This window comes from Stomoxys calcitrans, chromosome 5 (genome assembly GCF_963082655.1).
Source record: "Stomoxys calcitrans chromosome 5, idStoCalc2.1, whole genome shotgun sequence".
NCBI lineage: Eukaryota > Metazoa > Arthropoda > Insecta > Diptera > Muscidae > Stomoxys > Stomoxys calcitrans.
The window spans coordinates 12,899,886-12,924,919 of NC_081556.1; the positions used below are offsets into that span (position 1 = coordinate 12,899,886).

Here is a 25,034-nt window from a genome sequence, read left to right on the forward strand (position 1 = left end):
AAAATGTGAGTCTACGAACGTCCGGCAGATTACCTTCCTATAGCTTGCAACTCGTTTTTGATCGACTCAAAGCAATAGCCAAGGCAAAAAGTGATCCTTTCGAGCAAAAGTGAATGCATTCCGCAATTAAGATTACTTCCCCATATTTTTGTCATACGAATCATTAAAAAAATCATTATGAGGTAAAGAGTATAGGAGATAATATAAAGTATATAACATACTTCAGATAACGTTATCAAATGGTGTATGCAAACGACGTCCAGTGGCCCCTTTTTTCGTATTTAACTCTCAAATGCCTTTGATTAGAATTCCATATTGTCCCGTTTGGTATACATGTCAACATTTTTGGGTTGGGCGACCACCCGCCAAAGTTGTTCGATATTGAACCGTTCTGTGTACATGTCCATTTGTGGCATATTTTTTGGATGGGACTACCCGTCTAGGAATAGACTCCAAATTTTAATATAAGTTTCGTATTATACTCTCAAGTCCTTTTCGTTTGAATCCCATATTGTTCCAACCGTCCTATATGTCGTTTGGAGGTGGTTTTTGGGCTAGGGCAGCCCTTCCAATTCCAATTACCCATATCGCCCCAATCGGTAAACATGTCATTTTTGAACGATTTTTTGGGTCCCCCGACACTTGGGTTTCGAATTGTTATAACAACTTTGTCCTCTACTCTTAAATGCCCTTTATTTGATGTTCATATAGTCCCAATCGGGACAATATACAAAATTTTGCTTTATTGGATGCACACATCTGCGAGATCTAGCGTTTTAAAAATTGGGGTACGGGAGAGGGTCTGCCGCCCTCGCGGATATCACAAAATTTTTTCAGACTACTCGAAACCTGTATAAAAATGTTGGGTATATTTCCAGGCGGGTCGCCTCTCCCCAAGATTATGCCCATACGAAACTTATACAAAAATGTGGGTCAACGCCAGGGTGGTCGCCCCACTTCAAAATGATGCCCCAATGGGGACAATATGGAATTCTAATGAAAGGTATTGGCGAGTTGAATACTAACATAATTTTTTTTTTTTTTTAATTTAAACCATGTTAAAAAGTGGCTGCAAACAATTAATGGTGTAGCTTGTCACACCGCTTTAACTTGTGCTTAGCCATTTATGACAACACTGTTTCGATACCTTTGATACCTGATGGCAAAGAGTATGGCAGCGAATATGAATTTTTCTACGGTAAAAATCATTTGAAATGTGTTTTCTTTCTTTCTACACTCTTTAAAGTCATTAAGATTCCATATAATGCATCATCATGCTATTTTCTGATGTACTCAATTTTCACAGTGAACTTTCCCCCTAAGCGTATGATTGTTGTAGTACTTATACGTCAAAGAGGCCAAACGTTTAAACAATCGTTATTAGTCTTTGTACGTAGTAGATTTCATAAATAAAACAAATAATTAAAATATTTAAATATACAATATATACAAATATGTAGAAACACATATTCATATTAAAGCTCACACACACACGCACACCCAAGCACACATACATACATTTATAGATGCTTTGCATTTTTTTTGCAAGTGTTGATAATCTACAAAATTTTACATTTATTAGCAGCATTTAAAATTACATAAGATTTCGATAGTGTATTTTTTTTATGTCTTTTTATTTTACAATAATATATACAAATAGGTACACAAATATTTATAGGAATGTTGTTTTGAATGCCCTATGTGGGCTTTTTGTCTTCTGTTGTCATCTGTTTTTTTGAGTATTTTGTGGGGGCGGATTGAAAAAAAAAATAATAAAAAATATTTTTTGATAATTACACATGTTTTCTAGCTTCCTTCCTGAGCTGAGGTTGGTTTTTGGGGGCAGGACTAAAAAATTAAAATTTCGTTTTAGTCTTAAACAGCTGCCTTATGGGAGGATGTTTGTAGCGGGCAAATATTTCCTTTTTGAATATTTCAAAACGCTTGCTATTGAAGGTATTCTGCTGTTCACGCCATGATGGGCGAGCATTCTTCTTCTGCAGACCCCAGTGGCAGGTGAAGACAGGAGTTAAGACATGAAATGAATAGCCAGCTATGTACATTTCATAAACCTGTTGCATAGCATGGCGAAAAAAAAACAAGAAAGAACATTGAAAGCCAAAAATAGAAATATTAATAAGTGGAAAGATAGCAACAAAGAAAATTGATGAAAAATTAATGCTAAATATATTTCTATATGTATATATACACACACACACACACATACTCAGAAGCACAAGTTTACAAATGATTTGAAGTGAGTTATTTATTGTTTTATTTGTCAATGCGAGAAATATCATAGATGTTTGGGTGATTAGTTCAGTATTTTTAAAATCACATAAAATATTAAGTTTTCAAAACGAAAATTTTCGAATTTCCTGGTATTTGACATTTGATTCTATAGAGAATAAGGAAACGTTAGTTTCCTCAGGGTATAGAAAAGAAATATAGATAAGGAACTTCAAATAAAATACCAACTAAGAGGTTGTGAAAGCCATTAAATCAAAGCTTTGCCTAAATAGGAACCTTAGGGAGGGAGAGAGTCAAAATTTTGAGTAATATCTTTTTTATAACAGGGTTTTGTTACTTGTTGAATTCCATTATCGATTACCAAGTTGTTCATCGATACTCGCCTTAGTATAACAAAATATGTTGTACTTGTAAAAAAAATGCTGGGTACAATTTTTATATACACAAGCATCATGGAATGAAAACTCTGCTTATAAGGCAACTCTATTGGAATCTTGTAGCAAGAGCGTCAAAAGTTTGAGTAAAATTTATTTGAAACGGAATTTTATTACTTGTTATTTGGTTATCGATTATAGCAATGATTTTCGGTTGCATAATTTAACGTCAAATGGAAGCTATATAAAATATTTTATACTTCTAAGGAAAGACTTTGGCTAGGTCTGTTACCTTCATGCATATGTGAACGGTATGAATATAGTCAATTCTGCATAAAAGGCAATCCTAGACAGATCATGTAAAAAACTTCCAATGTTTGAGTTCAGTCTTTGTGTAATGCGTAGCTGGTTGTACGTACCGAATTACTCCGATGAAGTCCTTCATCGGCAAGGGCTGCCGCCTCAAAGTACAACACATGGCTAGAACAACAACAACTCGAATGTCGTGTTGCAATGCCCAAGGATAAATATAATGCGTCTACCAATACCCCCAAATGGGGTAATCCAAACATGAGTACCACGTATTTGGACGTGTTCACCTCCTTGGTAAGGAGCGAAGCACTACCTAAGACTCCTTCCGATCTATGGGTCACGGCACCCGGTTGAAAACGCAACTGTACGCCGAGCTTATGCTCTATCTGCGATTTGGGTACAAACCACAGCAACCACGTTGGTTGCCACTGGGTCCTCACCATTGTCAGGTTGGAACCGAAGTTCCAGGGGTTCCTGACACCCGTGGTACCAGATTAAAGTCTCCGCTCAAACTTCATAGCCTTAAAAGGCTACTACCAGTTGAACCCCCAACCAGTGCCGGACTAAAGCCATCATACGAAACTATGCACCAAAACAACATACATCAGGACGATATACACAAGCACAAACAGGACGCCACACATATCCGCCCCAACATGGGACTCACAATGAACGCGGCCACCCTCACGGATGACCGAACACAACCACAAAAGCTACGGGGAAAAAACGATGGGCAGACGCCACAGCATTAACATGGGCAAGGCAGGTGCCAGGCTATGTCATGGGCAGCAGCAAATCACTCGGCCGCGCCAGTACAGAAACATCTCGTTATGGATAACTAGCGTGTATTTATGCCTCCACTAAGTCTCCTAAGAAATACTTCCAGGGAAAAGGTGGCCAGCTTTGCAACAGTCATCTCGTCTTCAAGGGCCCTACTGAAATCCCACACCGGCTCGCTAATCCCCATCGCGCCTAAATCTCTAATTTCTGTCATAGTACGGGCATTCCATCAGTACATGCCTACAGTCCTCAGTTCTCCCACAGTCGCACAAATCAGTCTCCGACAAATTCCTCTGATGCAAAATGCATTAAAGGAGCCATGACCCCTCAGTATGAAGTCCAGACTTTGGCCGACACCAAAGTCCGGTCGGTCGCGTCACAAATAAATGTCACCCGACCATTGTCAATGTTTGCCATCTAGGTTTCCACCTATCATCAAGGCGCTCCAAAAGGAGTGCTTTGAGCCGACTAACATCCCTATCTGCAAGCTCAGAAGCGGTGAGCCAATCCTCACGCATTGGGAAAGGGAATTCCATCCCTTTTTCACACTATACAGAACGGCCATGTAGCCAAGCAAAACCTGCAGTGCATCTGTCGAAACAGTCCTACACACAGGCCAGCAAGCCAGCATTGCCACCCTCTGACAAGAGAGGATCTTCTTTCGTTTTATGACTGTCGCAGCAATTTCGTGCCATACAGGCGCTCCATAAGTTGCGCAAGCAACAAATATACCACCATATATGGACCGAACAGCGCGACGACTAAGACCCTAATCACTTCTTAGAACACGCTTAACCATATCGGCTATTCCAGTCACCTTTTTCTTTATCCGATCCAAGTGGACCGGAAAACCCATTCTCTCTGAAACAGTCACTCTTGGATATTTTACGAGTGCTACATTCCTGATGCTAGCTCCATCAGATCGAATCGTGGGTGGACGATTCCGCGACAAGATGCAATTGAGCAACATTGTCACGGTCTTGTCCTCCTCGACGTCAACACCAACACGATCGTTCCATTCGCGCACAATGTCCATGCAAGCTCACCGCGAGTTTCCAGAGCAAGTCTGGAATCTCCTTTAACCTGGATGAGCAGGTCATCCGCATAGCACTGATTTTAAAGGACTCAGCGAGACGTGGATCCATCATGAGACTCCATGTATATGGAGCACAGAAGGACCCCTGAGGTCAGCCACGCTAAATATCCATCCATACCGTATCGCTAGCACCAACCATGCAAGCTCTTCTATCACAGAAGTAACTACGCCAGAGATAAAGTTCCCGACAACCTATTTCGCCTAATCTCGTGAGTACACTACGCCTGAAAGGTAATTAAACGCGCCTTTGAAATCGACAAATACGCCAAGGACATATTTGGCGCTCGATTCTCTCACACAGCTCTGCACATGGATCCAGGCATCCACAGTGCTCTTTTCTTCCCGAAAGCCGAACTGGTACGGGGAAGTACCCTCCTCGTAGCCCTCTCTAAATCTTGTCACCATTATCCTCTCCAATACTTTTGCAAGCACGTTTAGGAGACTGATGCCCCGATACGATCTTGGATTGCTCCTCAATCGATCGGTAATTTTTTACAAAATTCGCAACGTTTGTAGACTTTTTAGTACTCTTGTTCCCGTTTCTTATGAATTTTGTCATTAGTTTTCTTGATTTTATTTTTAAATAACATAGCTCTGCTAAGCTCGTAATTAAATGGGTTTGTGTCTCTGCTAGTTAAAGTTAACTTTATCTTCACGGACATTAATCAGGCCGTAGCATGTTGTCTGCTACTGAGACGTCGACTGGTGTAGCGGCTGCTCCAGGCTCCAATAGCCGACAGATGACTGGTCATCAGGGGCTTTTGACGAAGACACCTGGTTCGAGTCTTCAGGACAAGGCCGAACCTATTTTATCTTCGCATGCTTATAATTTGCTTAAGCCATCGGCCTACCCCGGCGAACCAACACGCTCTTTAAGAGGTTGGAATAAAGAAGGCTCATCGCTCTCAGGTTTATTAAGAGGTTTGGTGTGAATGATCCTAAGACTCTCACTATTAGGGAGAGAGACTCCCTAAAATGGGTTCGGGGTTTCGCTGCACAGGCTACTCCAAAAACTACATGTCTAGACACGGAAGCTGCACCACAGGCAGCCAAAAAGATGCGGCGGCGAACAATAGTAAGATGGGTCCAAGAACCTTTGTTAATGTCGCTTGAGACAGTTTGGTGATGGCGGTTGTCGACAAGGGAGAAGAACTGGGCTGCTTACGTAGGAATAATTGGAGTGGGTTAGTCAATGGACTGTCATCAGTATACTCCGATGTTCTTCCATAATTTTTTGACATCAATGCTCAATTGAAATGTATCGTTGGGCCCTAAAAAAGATTGAGATCTGGAAGGAAGTTATTCCTTCTCGACCATTGGCGCACGCTTGGATACCAGGCATTCTTGGAAACCATTGAATACTTGGAAGACTTAAGAAAAAGGTGTAGAGGGATACAAAAACTCACTGTTTCAAATTCCTTCCAAATAGGATGAAAAATGCTCCTTTTATAGACTCAACTACGGTCCGATCTGGACCACATTTGACAGAAATGGGCAAGGGTCTATCAGAACTCAATTTCCATCAAAATCGCTTAATAAATGGATCTTTTATAGCCTTAACACTCTAAATCGGGAAATCGGTCGGTCGGTCTATAGGGCAGCTATATCCAAATATGGACCGATCTGGACCACACTTCACAGAAATGGGTGGGGGTCTACCAGAACTCACTGTGCCAAAAATGACCAATTTATTGCTTCAAGACTTTAAGTCAGGAGATCGGTCGATATATAACTAAATTTCGATTTTTTGAGATCAGAGAGTCAGGTCTATATACAAATAAAATGAAATCATCAAAACTTGTTTGGAAAATTTTTTATACCCAAGATATCTGCAAAATTTTAAATACCCAGCTATTGGTGGGTATAAAGCTGAGTATTCTGTTCAGCTTTTCAGTCGGAATGCTGTCAAACTCCATATAAGAAAACGTTGGCTAAAAATAGGCGGAAACGTAGTACTCTGCTTATAGTGAGGAAAGTGGGAAAAAAAGTCAGAGTGGCAACATTTGAAACAATTGCCGTTTTTCTTTATTTATTTGCAAAAATATAAACCTAAATAGAGAAAACAATAAGTGCACCTTGTTTCGGTATGGTAACAAAAACATTTGATTGCTGTCAATTTCCGCTCGCGGAACAATTATAAATTTCTGCGACTATTTCGAAACCAGAATAGAATACCAAACTTTAATGGATAAATACTCTGGTATTTACTTATCTCCCATCTCTAAGGATGGTTAATTTATCCATGGTGTTAAATATCCAAAGTTCCTAAAACGTTTTTACTTGTTTTTTTTTCTTCTGTGTTATTGTTTAGCTTTCGTTGTATTTGCCTGCTACGGCCGGCCATGCGTTTTGATTTCACCAGGTAGGGGAATTCCTTTTCATTTTCTTGCCAAAATTAATATCTTTCTTTTCTTTTTTTATATTTTTATTATTATTTCACTCTCCTCTTAATAACCCCATCATAAATTGATAAGCAACCACATTCTGCAAACAACGAATTTTTCAGCAGTCAGCCTGCTGTTCTAAAATTACGAATATTTTGATGTTTGTTAATTGAAAATTGTTTTTTATTGCTTTGCTTTCTTGGAACACATAACAACAACACAATCACATGTTTGTACTTTTTTTTCATTCACAGACTGCGCGTCGTTTGTGGAATGTTATGTTATTACTTATGTTTGCCTGTTACGGCCGGTAATGTGTTGATTGTTGTTGATTTCTTTAGGTATTTTTTTGTCTGCGATCAATGATCTCGTTTTCGTTTTCTTGGCACAAATTATAATTTTCTCTTTTATGTTATTGTACTCTCCTAGCAACCCCATCATAAATTGAGCAGCAGCTGCTACATTCAGCAAGCAATAGACTTTTTAGCAGTCAGCCTGCTGTTTTTTTATTTCTTTTTTTTAACACACAACAACAACACCACCACTTGTTTTTATGTTTTTTTTTTTATTCGCAGACTGCGGGTCTTCTGTGGAACATTATGCTATTATCTATGTTTGCCTGCTACGGCCGGTCACGTTTTTTGATTTCTTTAGATATTTTTTCAGTCTGCGGTCAGGGAATTCCTTTTCATTTTCTTGCCAAAAAAATTTTTTTTTTTTATTTTATGTCACTCTCCTCTTAATAACCCCATCATAAATTGATAAGCAGCAGCCACATTCTGCAAACAACGAATTTTTCAGCAGTCAGCCTGCTGTTCTAAAATTGCGAATATTTTGTTGTTTGTTAATTAAAAACTGTTTTTTATTGATATGCTTTCTTGGAACACACATCAACAACATCATCACATATTTGTATGTTTTTTATTCGCAGACTGCGCGTCGTTTGTGGAATGTTATGCTATTGTCTATGTTTGCCTGCTACGGCCGGCGATGTGTTTTGATTTCTTTAGGTATTTTTTTTTTTTGGCTGCGATCTGGGAATTCCTTTTCATGTTCTTGCCAAAAATCAACCGATCATAAACTGACTGACTGACTGATCAGCAAATAGTGTTTGCTGTTTTCTATGAGTGAACACTTTCGATTTGGGCAACACCCTGACGGACATAGATGCTGTAATTTTAGTCCTATCAAGTGCAAGTCTGATGTTAAAAATAGAAATTTAAATGCAAACTTGTACTGGAGAGTTATCGATATCAAACATACAATAATAACCGATTAATCGTTATTAGCATTTTATTATACTAAAATAAAGCAAGAGAAGGCTGTATAGACCCTAGAGATTATTCAATACATTTTTTACTGTATCATAGTCGAAACTGAACTATGGTGGACGACGTCCAAGGTATCAAAACTACGAAAAAAATTGCAAAAATCAATCAACCAATCATAAAAACTTATCAAAATATGCTACACATCTAAAGGATGTTGAACAATTTTTACGAAATTTTCGCTAAATAAAGTTGCAATTTTCTACAAATTTTATTAAAATACGAAAAAATTCAATGGAATTTAAATTTTGATGATGTTTTTTATAAAAACAAAATTTGTATGAAAATCAAACAAAATATTAAAAAAAAAATTTAAAATGTTTTGAAAATTTTTCAATATTTTCTGTGACAACAACTTTTTCGCCGTATAAACTTTTAGTAAAAACTAAAAAAAAAAATAAATTTCATGGAAGCTTAATTGTAAACTTGTGTCCTTTGAAAATCGTTTAAAAATAGGTATGTATATGTATAGGCATGTGTGAACATTGAATATTTTAAACTGACCTGCGAATTCCTGGTGAATCCATAACCCACAAAGCGTTCATCATGGGGCGGAGCATTATCCAATGCCACATAGAAGGGTTCATAAAAGAATTCATAATTTGTCACCTGATGACTAATCGTTATACGATCATCCGTCTGGGTATTGGCCAGCCAGCTGTTAATCAAAGAAAAAGAAAACGGACACGAGGAGTGAATGAGTGAGTGAGTGAGTGGTGGATGAGGCAACTTAGTACAGAATTGGTAAAACAAACAAAAATTGTTATGAAAAAATTGAACAGAACAGATAGGCATCATCATTATCATCAACGAGATTAACATGAACGCCATCATTACCATCACCACCGGCAACACCAAGCAACAGCAGCATTGTCTGCCAGTGATTCATTATTAATAAAAAGGAATTATTTTTAGCCAAACATTCATGCAAACGAGAGATAGAAAGAGAGATGTGCATGCAAAAATAAAAAAAGTATAGAGATGGATTTTTTTTTTAATTTTTCTTGTTTTTTTTTCTTTTCTTTCACACACCTTGAGAAATTGGTGGCATATTGATTATAGATGAAAACTTTTTCATGGAAAGGCCTTGCCAAACCTCTTTTGATTAGTCGCAGTAGTTCACTCTTGTGCGTTGGGAAACGTACACGCTCATCTATCTCAAGTGTTGGTATGACGTAAGCGCACAATCCCGTCGAACACCTGGCCGATGCCGTGGCGAGAAAATCATTGAGCAGCGGCACAATGTTGGCACTCGGTATTATGTCGACATCAGTGAGGAATACATATTTCGTCTGACAACCTTTGCGGGCAAAGTTACGCAAATGATTCTGGGGATAGAGATTTCGTAGACGCCACCGCTTTGTTTCGCTTGTACGCAATTGGGATATCCTTAGGAACGTCTTCAATGGATAGCGGCAATCGAACATTTGCAATAGTTTATAGGCATCAGCCGTCTCATGTTGTGGTCTCCTTTCGTGCGGATAGGCCAAATGAAAGGTAACATTGGTGCGCACAAAATCAAAGCACAATCTCAAATAGGTCACATAATATTGCAACATGGTGAATTCATCGCTGCCCGCCACAAAGACCGCTATCGAGATGGGTCCTGCAAATTGGCGTGCCACCTCGGCCACCGAGTGTAGGCGTTCCACCGATGTCTGAGTGGCCAGACATATGAGACTATTGGCCGATGATTCCTCATACGTGTCGCCCACTAACGCAAAATCGAATAATTTATACAAACGTTGATTATCCCAACGGCCTAAATTAAGAGATACATTTTGAAATGCCAATGAAAATGACTCTAAACTGTTGAGATTTTTTACATGTTCAGCTATGCTTGAATACGACGAGGAGGAGGCAGATGCTGATGCTGATAATTTGTCGCGATACGGACTTGCTGCAGCATTGCCGGCCATACGCCGACTATTGTTAAGCAGTGCGGAATTTCTGGTTGAAAATCCTTGTAGATTCGATAATTGTTGGCTAACAAAACACAAACGTATTGTCCATATCACATTGCAAAATAGTAGAATTATCGATGTAATCTTAACGGAAAAATATTTTTTGTGCATCTGCAAAGAAAGAAAGAGAAGAAATTTTAATGGTACTTATAAAAAAAGAAGAAAAAAAAAACAATTTATTGCTTTAGGAGTTCAATCAGTTATATCAGTTTTATCATTGATCAAACCCCTTGGAAAATATCCATTGTTATCGATAGCATGTCATACGAGTAGCTTTTTAGACTACATTGGCTCATTATCATAATCAAACTCAAAGCTATTATGTTGCGAGTTTTAAAACTCCAAATTAATTGCTTAAAATTCTCCCCAACAATTTATTTCTTTCAAACATTTAGCAAACTCTACATCATGCCTTATTTATTATAAAAATTTCCAACAGGTTTTTATTTCTCAAAAAAATGTGATTCACTCACACCACCATGATGCCATAAATAGTCAATCAACATGTAACATGCCGATAATTCCGTATATCGCTTATTCAGAAACGAAATTGTGTCTCTCATCTTTTGTTCAAAACTCACGACTTTCAATGTATAAAGCAAATCTAGCACATACCCAATATTAGCAAAGAGTATGAAGTATCAGATATGATCTCTTTTAACAATGAGCGGGAGAGTAAAAGGGAGAAAAGGTTAAGCTGCGGCTAAACCTTTTTTGGTTGCAGTTATTCAGAGACCAAGTTGTGTCTCGGAATTACGCTCTCATCTTATGCTTAAACCTCCTGATAACTTGTAATATATTAAAAAACTAGGCACAGACCCAAGAGCATCAAGTATAAGCCTTATACTATAAGGTATGATTAGGGATGCCAGATTTGGTTATTTTGTTGGTGTTTTGTTCAAAAAATGCAAAATGTCGATTTTTATTCATTTAGTCAATAATGTTGTCGAAATATGCATTTCCGACAACACATACATATATTAGGGTGATGAATTTTTTATTTTTTTTTTTTTCAAAAATGATTTCCTGCGAGTTTTTTTTTACGATTTGATCTAACCTATTATATAAATATGAAATTGTTGCGCTTTGTTTGTGTGTTTTTTTGTTTGTCTGTTCCGTATAGACTCAAAAACGGCTGAACCGATTTTCATGAAATTTTCACAGATGGTAGAGTTTGAGTCCCCGGTGAAAATAGGGTACTACATTTTTTGATAACCCTCTTACCCCCATTTTCAAAAACGCCTGATTTCGTATATGGGTGCACCAATTTAAGCAAAATTTGTATGCCATTTTAGAGTAGCCCAGAAACATCAAATTGGTATTTACGAGAAGAGTACGAACTTGACATTAAAATGTCACCCTTAGTATCGGGCGGATACCCCACCCTCCAAGAACATCGCCAAACAGATCACTTTTAACGCTTTTGGCAATATGGGTATCAAATGAAAGGTATTTAAAAGAAGAGTACAAATGGGACATAAAAACGTATGTCTAAGGGGCCTTCTCACCCCCAAAACCCCCCAGCAGGACATATTTACCGATTGGAAAAATATAGATATCAAGTGTAAGGTATTTAAAAGTGGAGTAAAAAGCTGATATTAAAATATATACCCTTTGGTATCTGAAGCCACCCCTAAAACCCCTCAACTAGAGGTTTTTACCGATTGGGATAATATGGGTATGAAAAGAAAGGTGTTTGGAAGTTGAGTACACATTTGCTATTACAATTTAGCCCAAGGTGTCTGCAGGGCCTCCTCAACCCCAAAAACCCTCAAAGCGAGCATGAATGTCCAACGTCACAAAATGGGTACCAAATGAAAGGCCTTTGGGAAATTACTACGAATCTGGTATACACATTTGGGACAGAGTCTGGGACCGACCCATCCACTATATACCCTTCAATAGTGGGTGTAGTTCGATCGAGATATTTTGGGAACTAAACGAAAGGTCTATAACAGTAGAGTTAGTTCATATCTAGTGATGATATAAGGATTCAAGTATCTGGGTCACGTCCTGCCGTCCTACCCTTCAGATCAAATAAATTATCTTTTGGGTCTTAGCGTCTGGAGAACCGACCCTCTACCCCCAATGAAAACAACACCAAACTCATGTAGGACGACCGAGAATATATTTTACTCAAATGAAAAGACGTGTCAGAGGGCAATCCCCCTTTCCCCATTCTTCCCAAAAAAAGGAATTTAAAATAATATATGAAGGCCTATTAGGATAGAATAGGCAACAATACAAGTTTTTTAGTAGTAGAGTACACTTTTTACCCTCAAATTTTGATAGACGCAGGAGGACCTGCGGATCTTTTAAAATGTAGTATCCCAAGTGGTAGCTTTGAAATATGATTTTGAATGTAGATGACCAATACAAAAAAAAATAATTAGTGTGGATCTGAATGAGACCCGTAGCCCTGAATATTTTAATCGCCACCTTCAAAATGCTTGACATTATGGGGCTCAAACAAAATCGTGCTCTAACAGGATGGTGAAGTTATTGCAAGGTCGCCCCCTAAACACCCTTCAAACCGGCCTACTATGGCAATAAATAATAGCTATTTGGTAGTAGGTAACGAATTTGATATCCGATTTTGAGACCAAGTCTTTGGGGGTCGTCTCACCCTATAAACTCCCCTTTAGTCAATGGCAATTAGGGCTCAAATTACGGGAATTTGAGAGTAGAGCACGATGCTGAAATTTTTTCAGGGCTAAGTGCGTGAGTGGCAGCCCCACCCTACATACCCCTAAAAAGGTGGTATGGTATCCGATAACTGTTTTATGGCCAAGTGTTTTACGCACACTTCCCCTCATAAACCCCCTCCTAAACCACACAAATATACCGACTATAGCTAATCCACCACTAAAATCAAGCCTCATAAGCTCCCCCTAAATCACACATATATACCGACTACAGCAATATGTAGCTCAAAGAGTATGAATATGATATCTACTTTCGGGGCAAAGGATTTGGTAACTCCAATCCACTACCAAAACCAAGAGAATGAAGTAGAGCATTCTAATGGGCGGACCCTCCCTTTACTCTACACCGTACCCAATAGTCGTTGGGTATGTAGAGCACTTGAATCAATTTGACAAAGGTGTTGATAGAGATACATGGCGTATCAGAAATCGTTATCCGCCATGCCAGTCTAATTGTTTTGAAAACAGCACACACTTGCCTAACTTTTATAAGTTCTTTGCTATGCTTGTCTTTGAATAGAAAGCATTGAATATGTTCGAAAAATCACGATAAAAGATTTTCTTAAAAATTTATACTCAATGAAAATTGTCTTAATTTTACATTTATATGCAAATTTGACAAACTTTTATACAGGCTTAACTGAGTAAGGTTAAGGTCAAGCGATCAGCCGACATACAATTTTTTAGTTTTTGGCATTGAGGATGTCAAATACTTCTATCTTTACATTCATTCTTTGTTAACGTTTTCTCCTATTTAATGGCATTTTCAATCGGCAGATATGACTTAATTTATGTTCATGTTCCACTTTATATTTTCGCAAGTGAACTAACCTTCTATTAGTGAATCCTGAATTTTATGCTTATAGATTTTTTTTTTTTTAATTTCATATATATAGGAAATTTTACAACATTTTATACGTATTTATAGAAAATGTAATTAAATGTTTATGTTTCTAAGAAATGTGAACATTTTATGAACTTTGGAATATTAAATAGAAATTTCATGTTTTCACACTTACCATGATTTATAAAATACTCTATACCATCGATGATCAATTGTTAAAAACTAATTGATACGTTTTGTTAAATTTACGCTTGCAGGAAATAAAATATAGAAACACTTCATTTGGATATGTTTAGGGGAATCAAAAATCGTTTAATAGTCACATATCGCATTTATGCTCCATATAGTCCGTAAAATTTTTAGATTTCGGGCCAGCCGAATATGTCGGATGTGATGAGTATACGATTCACAAATAATTTAAATTTGTAAAGACACACTGAAATATATGTAAAAAAATATAAAAATAGGAAATTAGAAAAAAAGAGATAAAATATTGCCCATGCTTAGCCAGCCAATCTAATTGTATATGTATGTTTTACATGTAATACGTTTGCCTTCAAAAATAATATGATTGTCTACAAACTTTTTTTTTCCTTCAAACATAATATGTTTGCCTGCAAACATTATGTTTTTCTCACAAACATAATGGGTTTTTTTATTTCCCCAAACATAATATGTTTGCCTGAAAACATTATTTTTTCCTCACAAGAATAGTTTGTTTGCCTATAAACATGATATTTTTCTCACAAACATAATATGTTTGCCCGAAAATTTTTTTATTTCCTCAAACATAATATTTTTGTTTGCCTACAAAGATATTATTTTATTTCCGCAAACTTAATATGTTCTCTAACTAACTAATTTGTGTGCCTATGAACATATTTTTTCCGCAAACAAAATATTTGTTTGCTCACTAAAATTATATTATTTTACCCGATACTCAAAATTTTTTGGAAAACCTCCTCGAGGGAGTTTTTTTTATTGAGCTGACCACTGACCTATGGCCAAACATCTTTGTACCTAATATACAATTTATATATATATATACCTAATATGCAATTCTCAAAAAATGTCTATCTTTTTTAATTGGATGATTAAAAACTTAATAGAAATTTTCAAAAATTTCAATCATTTTTTATTGAATACAAAATTTTTAAAAATTAAAAATTTTTTTCAATTACTTTTATAAAAACCATTTTCGTGATTAAAGCAGTTTCAATTAAAAAGTTAATTGCATCAATTAATTTCTTAATTGAAACCCTTTTTTTTTCTGTGTAGTGAAAGAACCAATTGCGCTGCAAAACGTACAATTTTTGTCACTTGCAGTATTATTTTTTTTAATCCATCCTTATTTTTTTAAGATACTATTCATTTTGCGACAAGTGTCATAACTCTAGCACTTTTCGTGAACGCTGGACAAACATTCACATTCAAACAGTAACTATACGTACACAGAAAAAAATAAAAATCAGTTTCAATCACGAAATTAATTGGTATAAAAAATTGTTTAATTGAAACTGCTTCAATCACGAAAATGATAATATCAAGCATCGTTTTTGAAAAAGCAAACGAAAATTTTTTCAATTTAAAAAAAATTTCATGTTTGACAAGCTTGCCCACCTACAGGAGCTTGATGAGGATCGCCACCTCCACATGTGGTTACAACAACAACAACCAACTTTCGTGCCATGTTTCTAGCCATAGCTTAAGCCAATTTTCATAATTCTAAGGCTGGGCTGGCCAAGGATCGGTCAATCGCGCGACTCTTTTATATATATTTAAACTATCTACCCTTTATACAAACATCCACCATCTATACATCATTCAGGTGTAATCCATGCTTTATCTATGTATCTTTTATCCTTAATATATCCATATATGGTTCATAATCTAGTCATACAATCCTTAACCGCATTCTAATTAAGATTTTATTATTATTATTATTATTTATTTTTATTCTGTTATCAAAGTTGCATGTGACATTGGCATATAATATCCATAGACATGACTACTGGACTCATTTAGGACTAGTTTAATTATTCCTTAAATCAAATCAATACAATTTTTTCAAATCATCAGGCCATATAAGGTATTTTCCAATCTGTCGTTTGTGATAAGCATACACACAGCATGTACACATATATGAGTCATTCTCAGGAAAAAAGCCACTTATAAAGTGTTAATTGTTTTGGCAATTATATAAAAACTTAAAGAAAAAACCTAATTTTAGGTCCTTGTAACGCAAGGTTGCCACAGTGTCTGGAATCAAACTTTTAAACAAAAAAAAATAAACATTTTTTTTAATTTTTTACTTTTTATGCTCCCTTCGATTTTTTTCAAACTTACTTTAAAATGTTCCTTATTTTATCATCTTTCTATCCTTTAAAGAAAATTTTGGGTTAACCATATTTGTAATTAATCAGCTCAGCTTAACTTTGCTAATGTTCGTCCGATTATTTTTGTATGACATTTTTTTTTTTAATTTTATGAAATGTAGTTTTAAAATTTAGAATATTCTGCAAAAAAAAACTTCTTGGGTGTTTTTAAATCCATTCATTTGCTTTAAAGTTATAGCGGTTCGAAAATGATTTTGTTAAAAAGTTTGAATTCTGAGACTATGGCAACCCTGCTATGCAAGGACTCGAAAAGGAATTTAATTTCTCTCAAAATTTTACAGCAAATGTCCAGCGTATAGATGGCGTTAATTATTTTATTTTTCCTCAAAGCACAGATGTTCAATAGCTATAGATGAACTATCGGCTCTTTTAAGAGGCACCACGTACAAAGATTAGAAATAAACGAGGAAAATTAAGAGAAGAGAGAATTTCAACATAACTGTGTATGAACAATGAACGAGTTTTCAATGGATTGTGGACACTTATTTTGCTTTTAAACTTTAAATTATCTTTACACAACACTTTTCAACTCTGTTGTTAGCTTCCTTTTGTTAATTAACTTGTGCTTTTCTGCTGATTTTGTGTTCACTCAATTCCACTTGCTCCTCTCCTAGGTGACTCTTAAGGCCAAAACAGAATGAGCGTTTTGAGCTTTGGCTTTTAGCGTCACGTTGCAATAATGCAACTATACACACAAATTCCACAAAAGCAACGTGGAAACGTAAAAAAATGTTCAACCTTGACGCTTGAAACCGAGCTTCATTCGGTGTTGTCACATTTGAAGTTGTGTTTTCGGTTGTCAAAGTTAAGAATTATTTAAATTTTGCGTGTTGCTTTTTAACATTTGTTTGCAGAGTTGTAATTTTCAACGTGGCGCTTCTCAACGCGCTTAGGCTTAGGCCTTTAAGAATGAAATCGCCATCATTGTTCGTAGTTGCCATTTGTTTGAGAGCGGGGAAATTCATCTATAGGAAATCTTTTATCTGTGCGCCAAAACAAGCAGCTCTGCCGAAAAAATTAAAAGGTTAAATTTACAGCAAAAAAAAAAAAATAAAATAAAAAAAAGATACACATATTGGAAGCTAAGGCAGCCGAAACCCTATATACGAGCATTAAGCCATAGTTTATTTCACGCGAAAGGAAATAATTACATACAGCATGTCGTTGTGAGCTGGGACCGAATTATCGCATACGTGATCGAGTGCGCTTTCGTATCGAATGAAATTTCATTCTAAAATTCGCCTTCTCCAATTTCAAAAATTCCCTTTCAACAAAGAGATTCATAATTCACAATAGAGAGATTTCGAACGATTTTACTCGTTCACTTATGCGGTAATTCGGCCCCAGAATTCTGCTTGCGGCATGTTCTTAGATAATACTTATGTATCTATATTCACCAGCGCCACCAGCCAGTCTATGTGCGAACTTAAAATTCTTTATCTATGAAGGACCAAAAATCATGCTCTTTCTTCTAGTTTTTACATCTACTAAAACGTATGTGTATATAATTGCCACAAAATATGAACACTTTTTTTAAGGAGCTTTTTTCCGCTAGAATGCCTCATACATACATGTATATGTGTGTATGTATGTGTTGATACCCGAAAAACAACAGATGTCATGAAGGCAAATTGCTTGCATTTTGTCCCATTGTATTTTTTGCTTTTTTACTTGTTACGGTGACCCATATCGCGCTCATACATACATTTGTAGGTATGTACCAACAACACCACAGAACAGCAAGTCAGTAAGGCCAATGCCGTTGGATGTTTTGATTGTTTACATTGGACATTAGTGTTTTTTCTGCCACCTTAGCCATAACCAGGCAACAAATATTGCGGCTTTGTTAGACTAGTGGTAGCAAGGGGTTGAAACTGAGGCAACTATAAAACCAATGTTTAGAAACACTTCAACACTTTTGAGATACTTGTATGTATGATTCAGAAAACAGAAAAAAAAAATCAATCAACTGATACACCAAATGGCATGATTTACTGCAAATAGCCATAGACTTTGTAATGGGTATTGCTTTGAATAATTTTGCATACATGTGACATTTTTCCATGTGTATTTGAAGTTGAAAAAAAAAACAATTATAAGGATGGGCACTTGAACACAAATTGGTTCATTCACAAATCATGTAAAATGTTAAAATGAGTTATTAACAAACATTTGTCTATACATTTTGCTTTTTAATATTAGAAAATAGTATTAAATTTTTTAAACACTTGGCTGCTTTATTTTATTGCGATTGTTTTATTTTATTTTAATTTTTCTTAAACACATGTATACAAATAAAACTCTAGCAAATATTATTATTGTACTTGTGTGATGATTTTTGGGGGTGGAACTTATGGATGATAGTTATAACTGTCATTTGGTAAAATGTTGGTTATCGACAAATGTTAAGAGTGAGAGAGAGAGAGAGAGAATCGATAAATAAGAAACAAGCATGCCAGCTGTTTAGTTATCGTTGCCACCGTTATGAAGGTAAACACAAAGTTAAAGACAACTTTTAGCTTTTGCATACCGTTATGTTTGTTAAAAAAATGCTTTCGTTTGCAGCAGCAGCATGTTTAAATACTTAAATGGCATTCATCATATGGTGCCATACAGTACAATTCAAACATAAATTCCTAATTAATTGCATTGATTGATATACCATCATCGCACACATAATGAACTGGTCCCGGCTGTGGTTTTCCCTTCCTGGTTCCCACGCAATCCATATCCCTGCCCTGACCTAGTAAACAACAATTTTGTTTAGCATTCTTCGTTACAGATAGTTCCTTATTATAATGATGAGTATTCAAATTTTACGTGTTTACTTGCAATATTGGCAAAATATAGGTCATTATACAGTTTTGTCAATAAATAAGAGTTACCATGGCAACCCAACGCCTATGTAGTGGCTCAACAGAATTATTGTTATGAAGTTCCTGGAATTCAAAAATTAGTTGAGTTTCATTTTGCAAGGAAGCAATTGCCTAAAACCGGAAGTAAGTTTGTTTGAATACATCCTCCACAAAGGTAATAGTGAAAATTGAAAAAAAAAAAATTACATTATTTTATATTACATCAGTAGCAATATGGAGATATAAAGTAGAAAAAAGATAATAAAGATAAGAAGTGACTTAAAGTGGTTTAAAACTTTAAATATAATATAGAACTTATATGTGTTCAATATGAGGCTTCTCTATTACATAAACAAAAGTGTTTGAGTTAAAAAATATTTTGAAGAATTTGAATTATGATAGAAAAGATAACATTAAATTGTAAATGGATTGACCAACCATTTAATTTAAGGCTACATATTTAAATATTTTATTTAAACTTTACAAAGGGTTTGTGAATTTGAGTAGTGGTTAAGCAAAAATAACCAAAAATACAAATTTGCTTATGAACATTCCATTATGTTAGGTTTAAGTGGCAGTCTGCCATCAGACTCACTTAGATGTTTTCGTCGATTGTGATACCACAGGAACAGAAGAAGAAAGATGCCTTCTAGTACTTACTGTTGAACCATCCAGATCGCTTTAAAAATCCCAACAACTTGCGAATTTTCACATCCGCTAAATCAGACAGGTTCTCAAAGAAACCAAAGGGGAACTACTTCTGACTGCTAGTGTGGGTCACACACTCACAGAAGGTGTTCTATAGTCTCTTCTTCTTCGATGTCCTCACAGATTCTGTAAAAATCGTTGTTGGCAACCTTCAGTCTGTCAGCATATTTTCCGATTAGACACAATGACTGAGACGTCTGTTCTAGCCAATGACAGCAAAGCCGTAGACCTCTTTAAGTCTAGATTAGGCCACAAAGTTTTGTATGCTCCCTTTTTGTGGCCATCTATCATTCGTTTTCCTTCAGGCCTGTTCCTGAAAACTTAGCTTAGATGTCGCTAGAGGCATACCCACAGATTCCAGTATCCCTGGAATGTGTAGTGTAGTTCCTAGTCTCTCAAGCTCTTCCGCTTTACAATTCCCTGGGATATCTCTGTGGCCGGCACCCTGAACAGGTGAATTTTGAACTGTTCAGCCATCTCGTTGAGAAATGTGCGACAGTCGAGGGAGGTTTTTGTGTTCAGAAATACGTTCTCCATGGATTTAATGGCTGTCTGAGAAGATATTTATGCCGATCGTCGTAATGACATTATATCTTAGCCATTCCACCACTTTCTTAATTGCAAGGATCTCCGCTTGATACACACTGCAGTGGTCGGGTAACCTTTTCAATATGACCAGTTCTATACCTTTAGAGAATACCCCAAATCCCACTTGGTCGTTCAGCTTGGAACCCTCCGTATAGAAGACTATGTAACTTCTGTTACCAGGAATATCGTAGTTTCAATCGGTCCTATCAGGAATAGTGGTATAGTACTTTTAATCAAAATGCGGCTCAGGTAGAGTGTAATCAACACTGCCTGGAACTTCGGATATTGTATCAAGAATAACACTATGTACGTAGTCACCACATGACCAATGAGATAGCTCCCTTAACCTCACGGCAGTGGTCGCTGAAATTTGGGTAGCCACAATGTCCAGTGGCATAAGATGTAGCATTAAATGCAGTGCATCAGATGGTGTCGCCCTCAGTGCGGTTTTAATGCATCCGGTGGATCAGGTTAAGTATTGAGCAGTATTTGGACTTTTGAAGCTCCGTCCACCAGACCACAACACCATATAGCATTATAGGTCTGACAACAACTGTATATATGCATTATGCGCGGTCCAATCCATGACGCGCGGTCTAAACCCCCTAACTTTCCAATGGCTCTCGTGCAGGTGTATAGGGCAAGAGTGGCCTTCCTTGCTCTTTCCAAAAAGTTGGATTTGAAGTTAAATTTTCTGTCGGGCAAAACACCCAGGTATTTTGTGTAAATGAATCTCCACCCAAGGCAACTTGTATCTCCCGCTGAAAAGAACTACTTCTGCCTTGCACGGATTTATACCTAGACTTATACCTTCGGTAGCCCACTTTGCTGTTGCACGTAGAGCTTCCTGAAGTATTGGGTTGCCCAAAAAGTAATTGCGGATTTTTTAAAAGAAAGTAAATGGATTTTTAATAAAACTTAGAATGAACTTTGATCAATAATACTTTTTTACACTTTTTTGTAAAGCAAGCTAAAGTAACAGCTGATAACTGACAGAAGAAAGAATGCAATTACAGAGTCACAAGCTGTGAAAAAATTTATCAACGCCGACTATATGAAAAATTCGCAATTACTTTTTGGGCAACCCAATATATCTCTTAGAGTGCTGGGAAACTTTCCTCTAACCGCAATTGCCATGTCATCAGCATGCGCGACCACTTTTACACCTTTTTTTCAGACACAATAATATATTGTTAATGGCTATATTCTAAAGTAGAGGAGACAGTACACCTCCTTGAGGTGTTGCTCTGCTGACCCATCTTTTTAGATCCACAACATTCCATTAAGGTACAGGGCCAAACATCTCACATATCAATGAGTGCTGTCCGATTAAAGTTCAAATTCAATGATAAGGGGCCTTCTTTTTATATCCGATCTTTACAAAAAGGTGTATTGTTTTTACGTTCCAATACGTGTGCAAAATGTCATAAAAAGATATAACTCCCATACATATCTTCCATTCGATAAGGCCTTTGAAGTCTATAGAAACCACAATTTTTGTCCGATCTTTATAAAATTTTGCATGTTTTACTTCACGTCCCGATACGTGTGCAGACTTTCATAAAAATCAGTTCAGATTTAGATATAGCTCCCATGTATATATTTTATCCGATATTGATGTGATAACATGAAATTTCCATTGATATCGATATTTACTTAATGTCTAAACAAGCATCCCATTACAGTCGAAACCGGATAAGTGAAATGCCAAAAGTTTATCCATTTGGTTCCGCTTATCCGCTATTTTCAGCTCAGCATCTTTCTGATAAGTGAAATTCATTTCCGGTTAAACGATAGAAGCATTCGATTTTACGAATGCTTCTATCGCTTATGAAGAACTTGAAATATCTTCTAGTCACCCAATATATATTGTACTTTCAAGATACCAATTACACCACAATTAGTACGTCTTCTTTTAAATGTCCTATTTTTGTTAAGACTACGAAAATGTTCGTTAAATTGCTAAATTTTTTCAGCCATCGTCCGCTGTAGGCGAAGATAAAATATTTCCTACTATTTTGCACTTTTTGGTAGCAAAATGTACGAATTTTGAATGGATCATTCGGTTACCCATTATATATTTTCTTCTTGTACCCACATGCCAAATTTCAGATCTCTAGCTCAATCTGTAAAGAAAGTACCAAATGGTACCAAAATGTACGAATTGTGAATAAATCATTTAGTGACTAATCATATTTTTGCATGCCAAATTTCAGACCTCTAGCTCCATCGGTAAAAAAAAGTACCAAAGTGTATGAATTTGAATATATCATTTAGTCACTTATCATGCTGTACCTACATGCCAAATTTCAGACCCATAACTCCATCTATGAAGAAACTACCAAATGGTACCAATTGTGGTACCAACGTCTACGATGGTGAATAGATATTTTGACCACCCATCATATATTTCTTAGTTGTACCTACATGCCAAATTTCAGACCTGTCCATCTGAACAGAAAGTACCAAAATGTACGAATTTTGTATAGATCATTTAGTCATCTATCATTTATTTCTTAGGTGTACCTAGATGTCAAATTTCAGACCTCTGGCTCCATCTGCACAGAAAGCACAAAATGGTTCCAATTTTGGGTATCAAAATGTAAAAATTTTGTATAGATTATTTAGTCGTCCATCATTTATTTCTTAGTTGTACCTGGCTTTTCAGGACATTCATTAGCGAGAGCGGCAGCTCCATCACATCTAGCAGAGATCCCCTGAACATACCAAGTTACCTAGTATTTTGGCAACATACTATATGCACGCTGAACGGCCAAACACCATGATGACAACGTCATCCTCGTAGCCAACAAACTTTAACTGTTCTTTTTAAATGACCTGAAAATCCGACATATATTCCAAGAGCCAAAAAGGGGTACACAACCCCTCTTTGTGATGATTGAGCTCTTATCACAATCTTTCTATTTGGTCCATTTGTTAGCATTCACTTGGTAGCTATCTACGGCTACAATAACTTTATGAAAACTTTTTAAATCTGCCATATTGGTGGTTTTGTGGGTTGTTGTTGTAGCCAAATTTTCCTGTGGAGGTGGCGATCCTTGTCAGGCTCCTGTAGGTGAGCAAGCTCGTTCCGGTCTAAAGGACCGATCGCCGCGGGAACAGGTTGGCCTTTGGTTATTTAAAGGCGCCAATAACCCGCCTTGTCATATCGCATATAGCATTATAGGCACTCAGTATTTATGCAAGAGTCGGTGCCGCCCGGCCTCTTACTGAGACCCTTCGCTCGATAACGCTTATTGTTCGCGACTACCGTTGCAACTACTCTGTATGGTGCATTCCACTATCCGCAACCAGTGGATGAGCCCGTTAGCTTGCAGCTCAGCTTCTCGTGACAGCAATGAACATCACACAGATCGGACCGCAATGTTCCAGCCAGTTTTGTGGGTAAAGCCTCTGGAGCTAATTGGTATCTTGAACATTTTTAAATATTGGGTTGCCCAAAAAGTAATTGCGGATTTTTCATATAGTCGGCGTTGACAAATTTTAAGCATTAATCAAATTGGATCGTCATGTAACTGAGCGTGAGATAGGAGAGAAGTTAAATATACCAAAATCAACCGTTCATTATCACATAAAAAGTCTTGGACTGGTGAAAAAGCTTGATATTTGGGTACCACATGTATTGAAAGAAATTCGTTTAACAAACCGAATCAACGCTTGTGATGTGCACCTTAAACGCAATGAATTCGATCCGTTTTTAAAACGAATCATAACTGGAGATGAAAAATGGATTGAAGGTTAATGGAAAGAAGGTTATGCTGTCTGTTTGGTGGGTTAATGGAAAGAAGGTTATGCTGTCTGTTTGGTGGGATTTGAGCTGCTTCCAAGGAACCAAACGACTAATTCGGATGTTTACTGTCAACAATTGGACAAATTGAATACAGCCATCAAGGAGAAGCGACCAGAATTGGTCAATCGTAAAGGTGTCATATTCCACCAGGACAACGCTAGACCGCACACATCTTTGGTCACTCGCCAAAAACTGAGTGAGCTTGGCTAGGAACTTTTGATACATCCACCATATAGCCCTGACCTTGCACCATCAGACTACCATTTATTTCGATATTTGCAGAACTCCTTAAATGGTAAAACTTTCGGCAATGATGAGGCTTTAAAATCCCACTTGGTTCAGTTTTTGCAGATAAAGGCCAGAAGTTCTATGAGCGTGGTATACTAAATTTGCCAGGAAGATGGCAAAAGGTTATCGAACAAAATGGCAATTATATATTTGATTAAAGTTCATTCTAAGTTTTATTAAAAATGCATTTACTTTCTTTTAAAAAATCCGCAATTACTTTTTGGGCATGTGTGTTTCTTGACACCCAAAAATTATTAAACTTCTTTTTTGCTCTGATTGGTCGAAACAAATTTGCCGAAAATTTTATATGTCAATGCGAATAGAATTTTATTCGCCTTGCTTAGAAATTTT

General features: G+C 36.6%; 2 protein-coding genes across 8 annotated transcripts in view; both read right to left on the bottom strand.

The window, feature by feature from the left end:
- The window catches only part of LOC106083425 (muscle LIM protein Mlp84B), an 88,888-nt gene that overhangs the window by 32,095 nt on the left and 31,759 nt on the right, over positions 1-25,034 (bottom strand). The gene's annotated exons all lie outside the window — the stretch shown is intronic.
- On the bottom strand, positions 1,605-18,824 carry LOC106083445 (beta-1,4-glucuronyltransferase 1). Of its 6 annotated transcripts, none has more exons than XM_013246458.1 (5): positions 18,758-18,824; positions 14,213-14,473; positions 9,557-10,599; positions 9,029-9,182; positions 1,605-2,072 (listed from the first exon to the last, which is right to left on the bottom strand). In XM_013246458.1, the coding sequence occupies exons 2-5, from the start codon at positions 14,213-14,215 to the stop codon at positions 1,857-1,859; spliced, it is 1,416 nt and encodes a 471-aa protein (XP_013101912.1). In that variant the 5' UTR covers positions 14,216-14,473; positions 18,758-18,824; the 3' UTR covers positions 1,605-1,856. The 6 variants fall into 6 exon arrangements, with proteins under 6 accessions (XP_013101912.1, XP_013101911.1, XP_013101913.1 ...); XM_013246457.2 differs by lacking the exon at positions 18,758-18,824 and adding an exon at positions 18,616-18,702; XM_013246459.2 differs by lacking the exon at positions 18,758-18,824 and adding an exon at positions 18,604-18,624.

Coding starts and splice junctions, on each gene's coding strand:
- LOC106083445 (XM_013246458.1), bottom strand. Junction 9,183..9,556: donor TATGCCACCAATTTCTCAAG/GTGTGTGAAAGA, acceptor TTTGATTAACAG/CTGGCTGGCCAATACCCAGA. Junction 2,073..9,028: donor GATTCACCAGGAATTCGCAG/GTCAGTTTAAAA, acceptor GCTATGCAACAG/GTTTATGAAATGTACATAGC.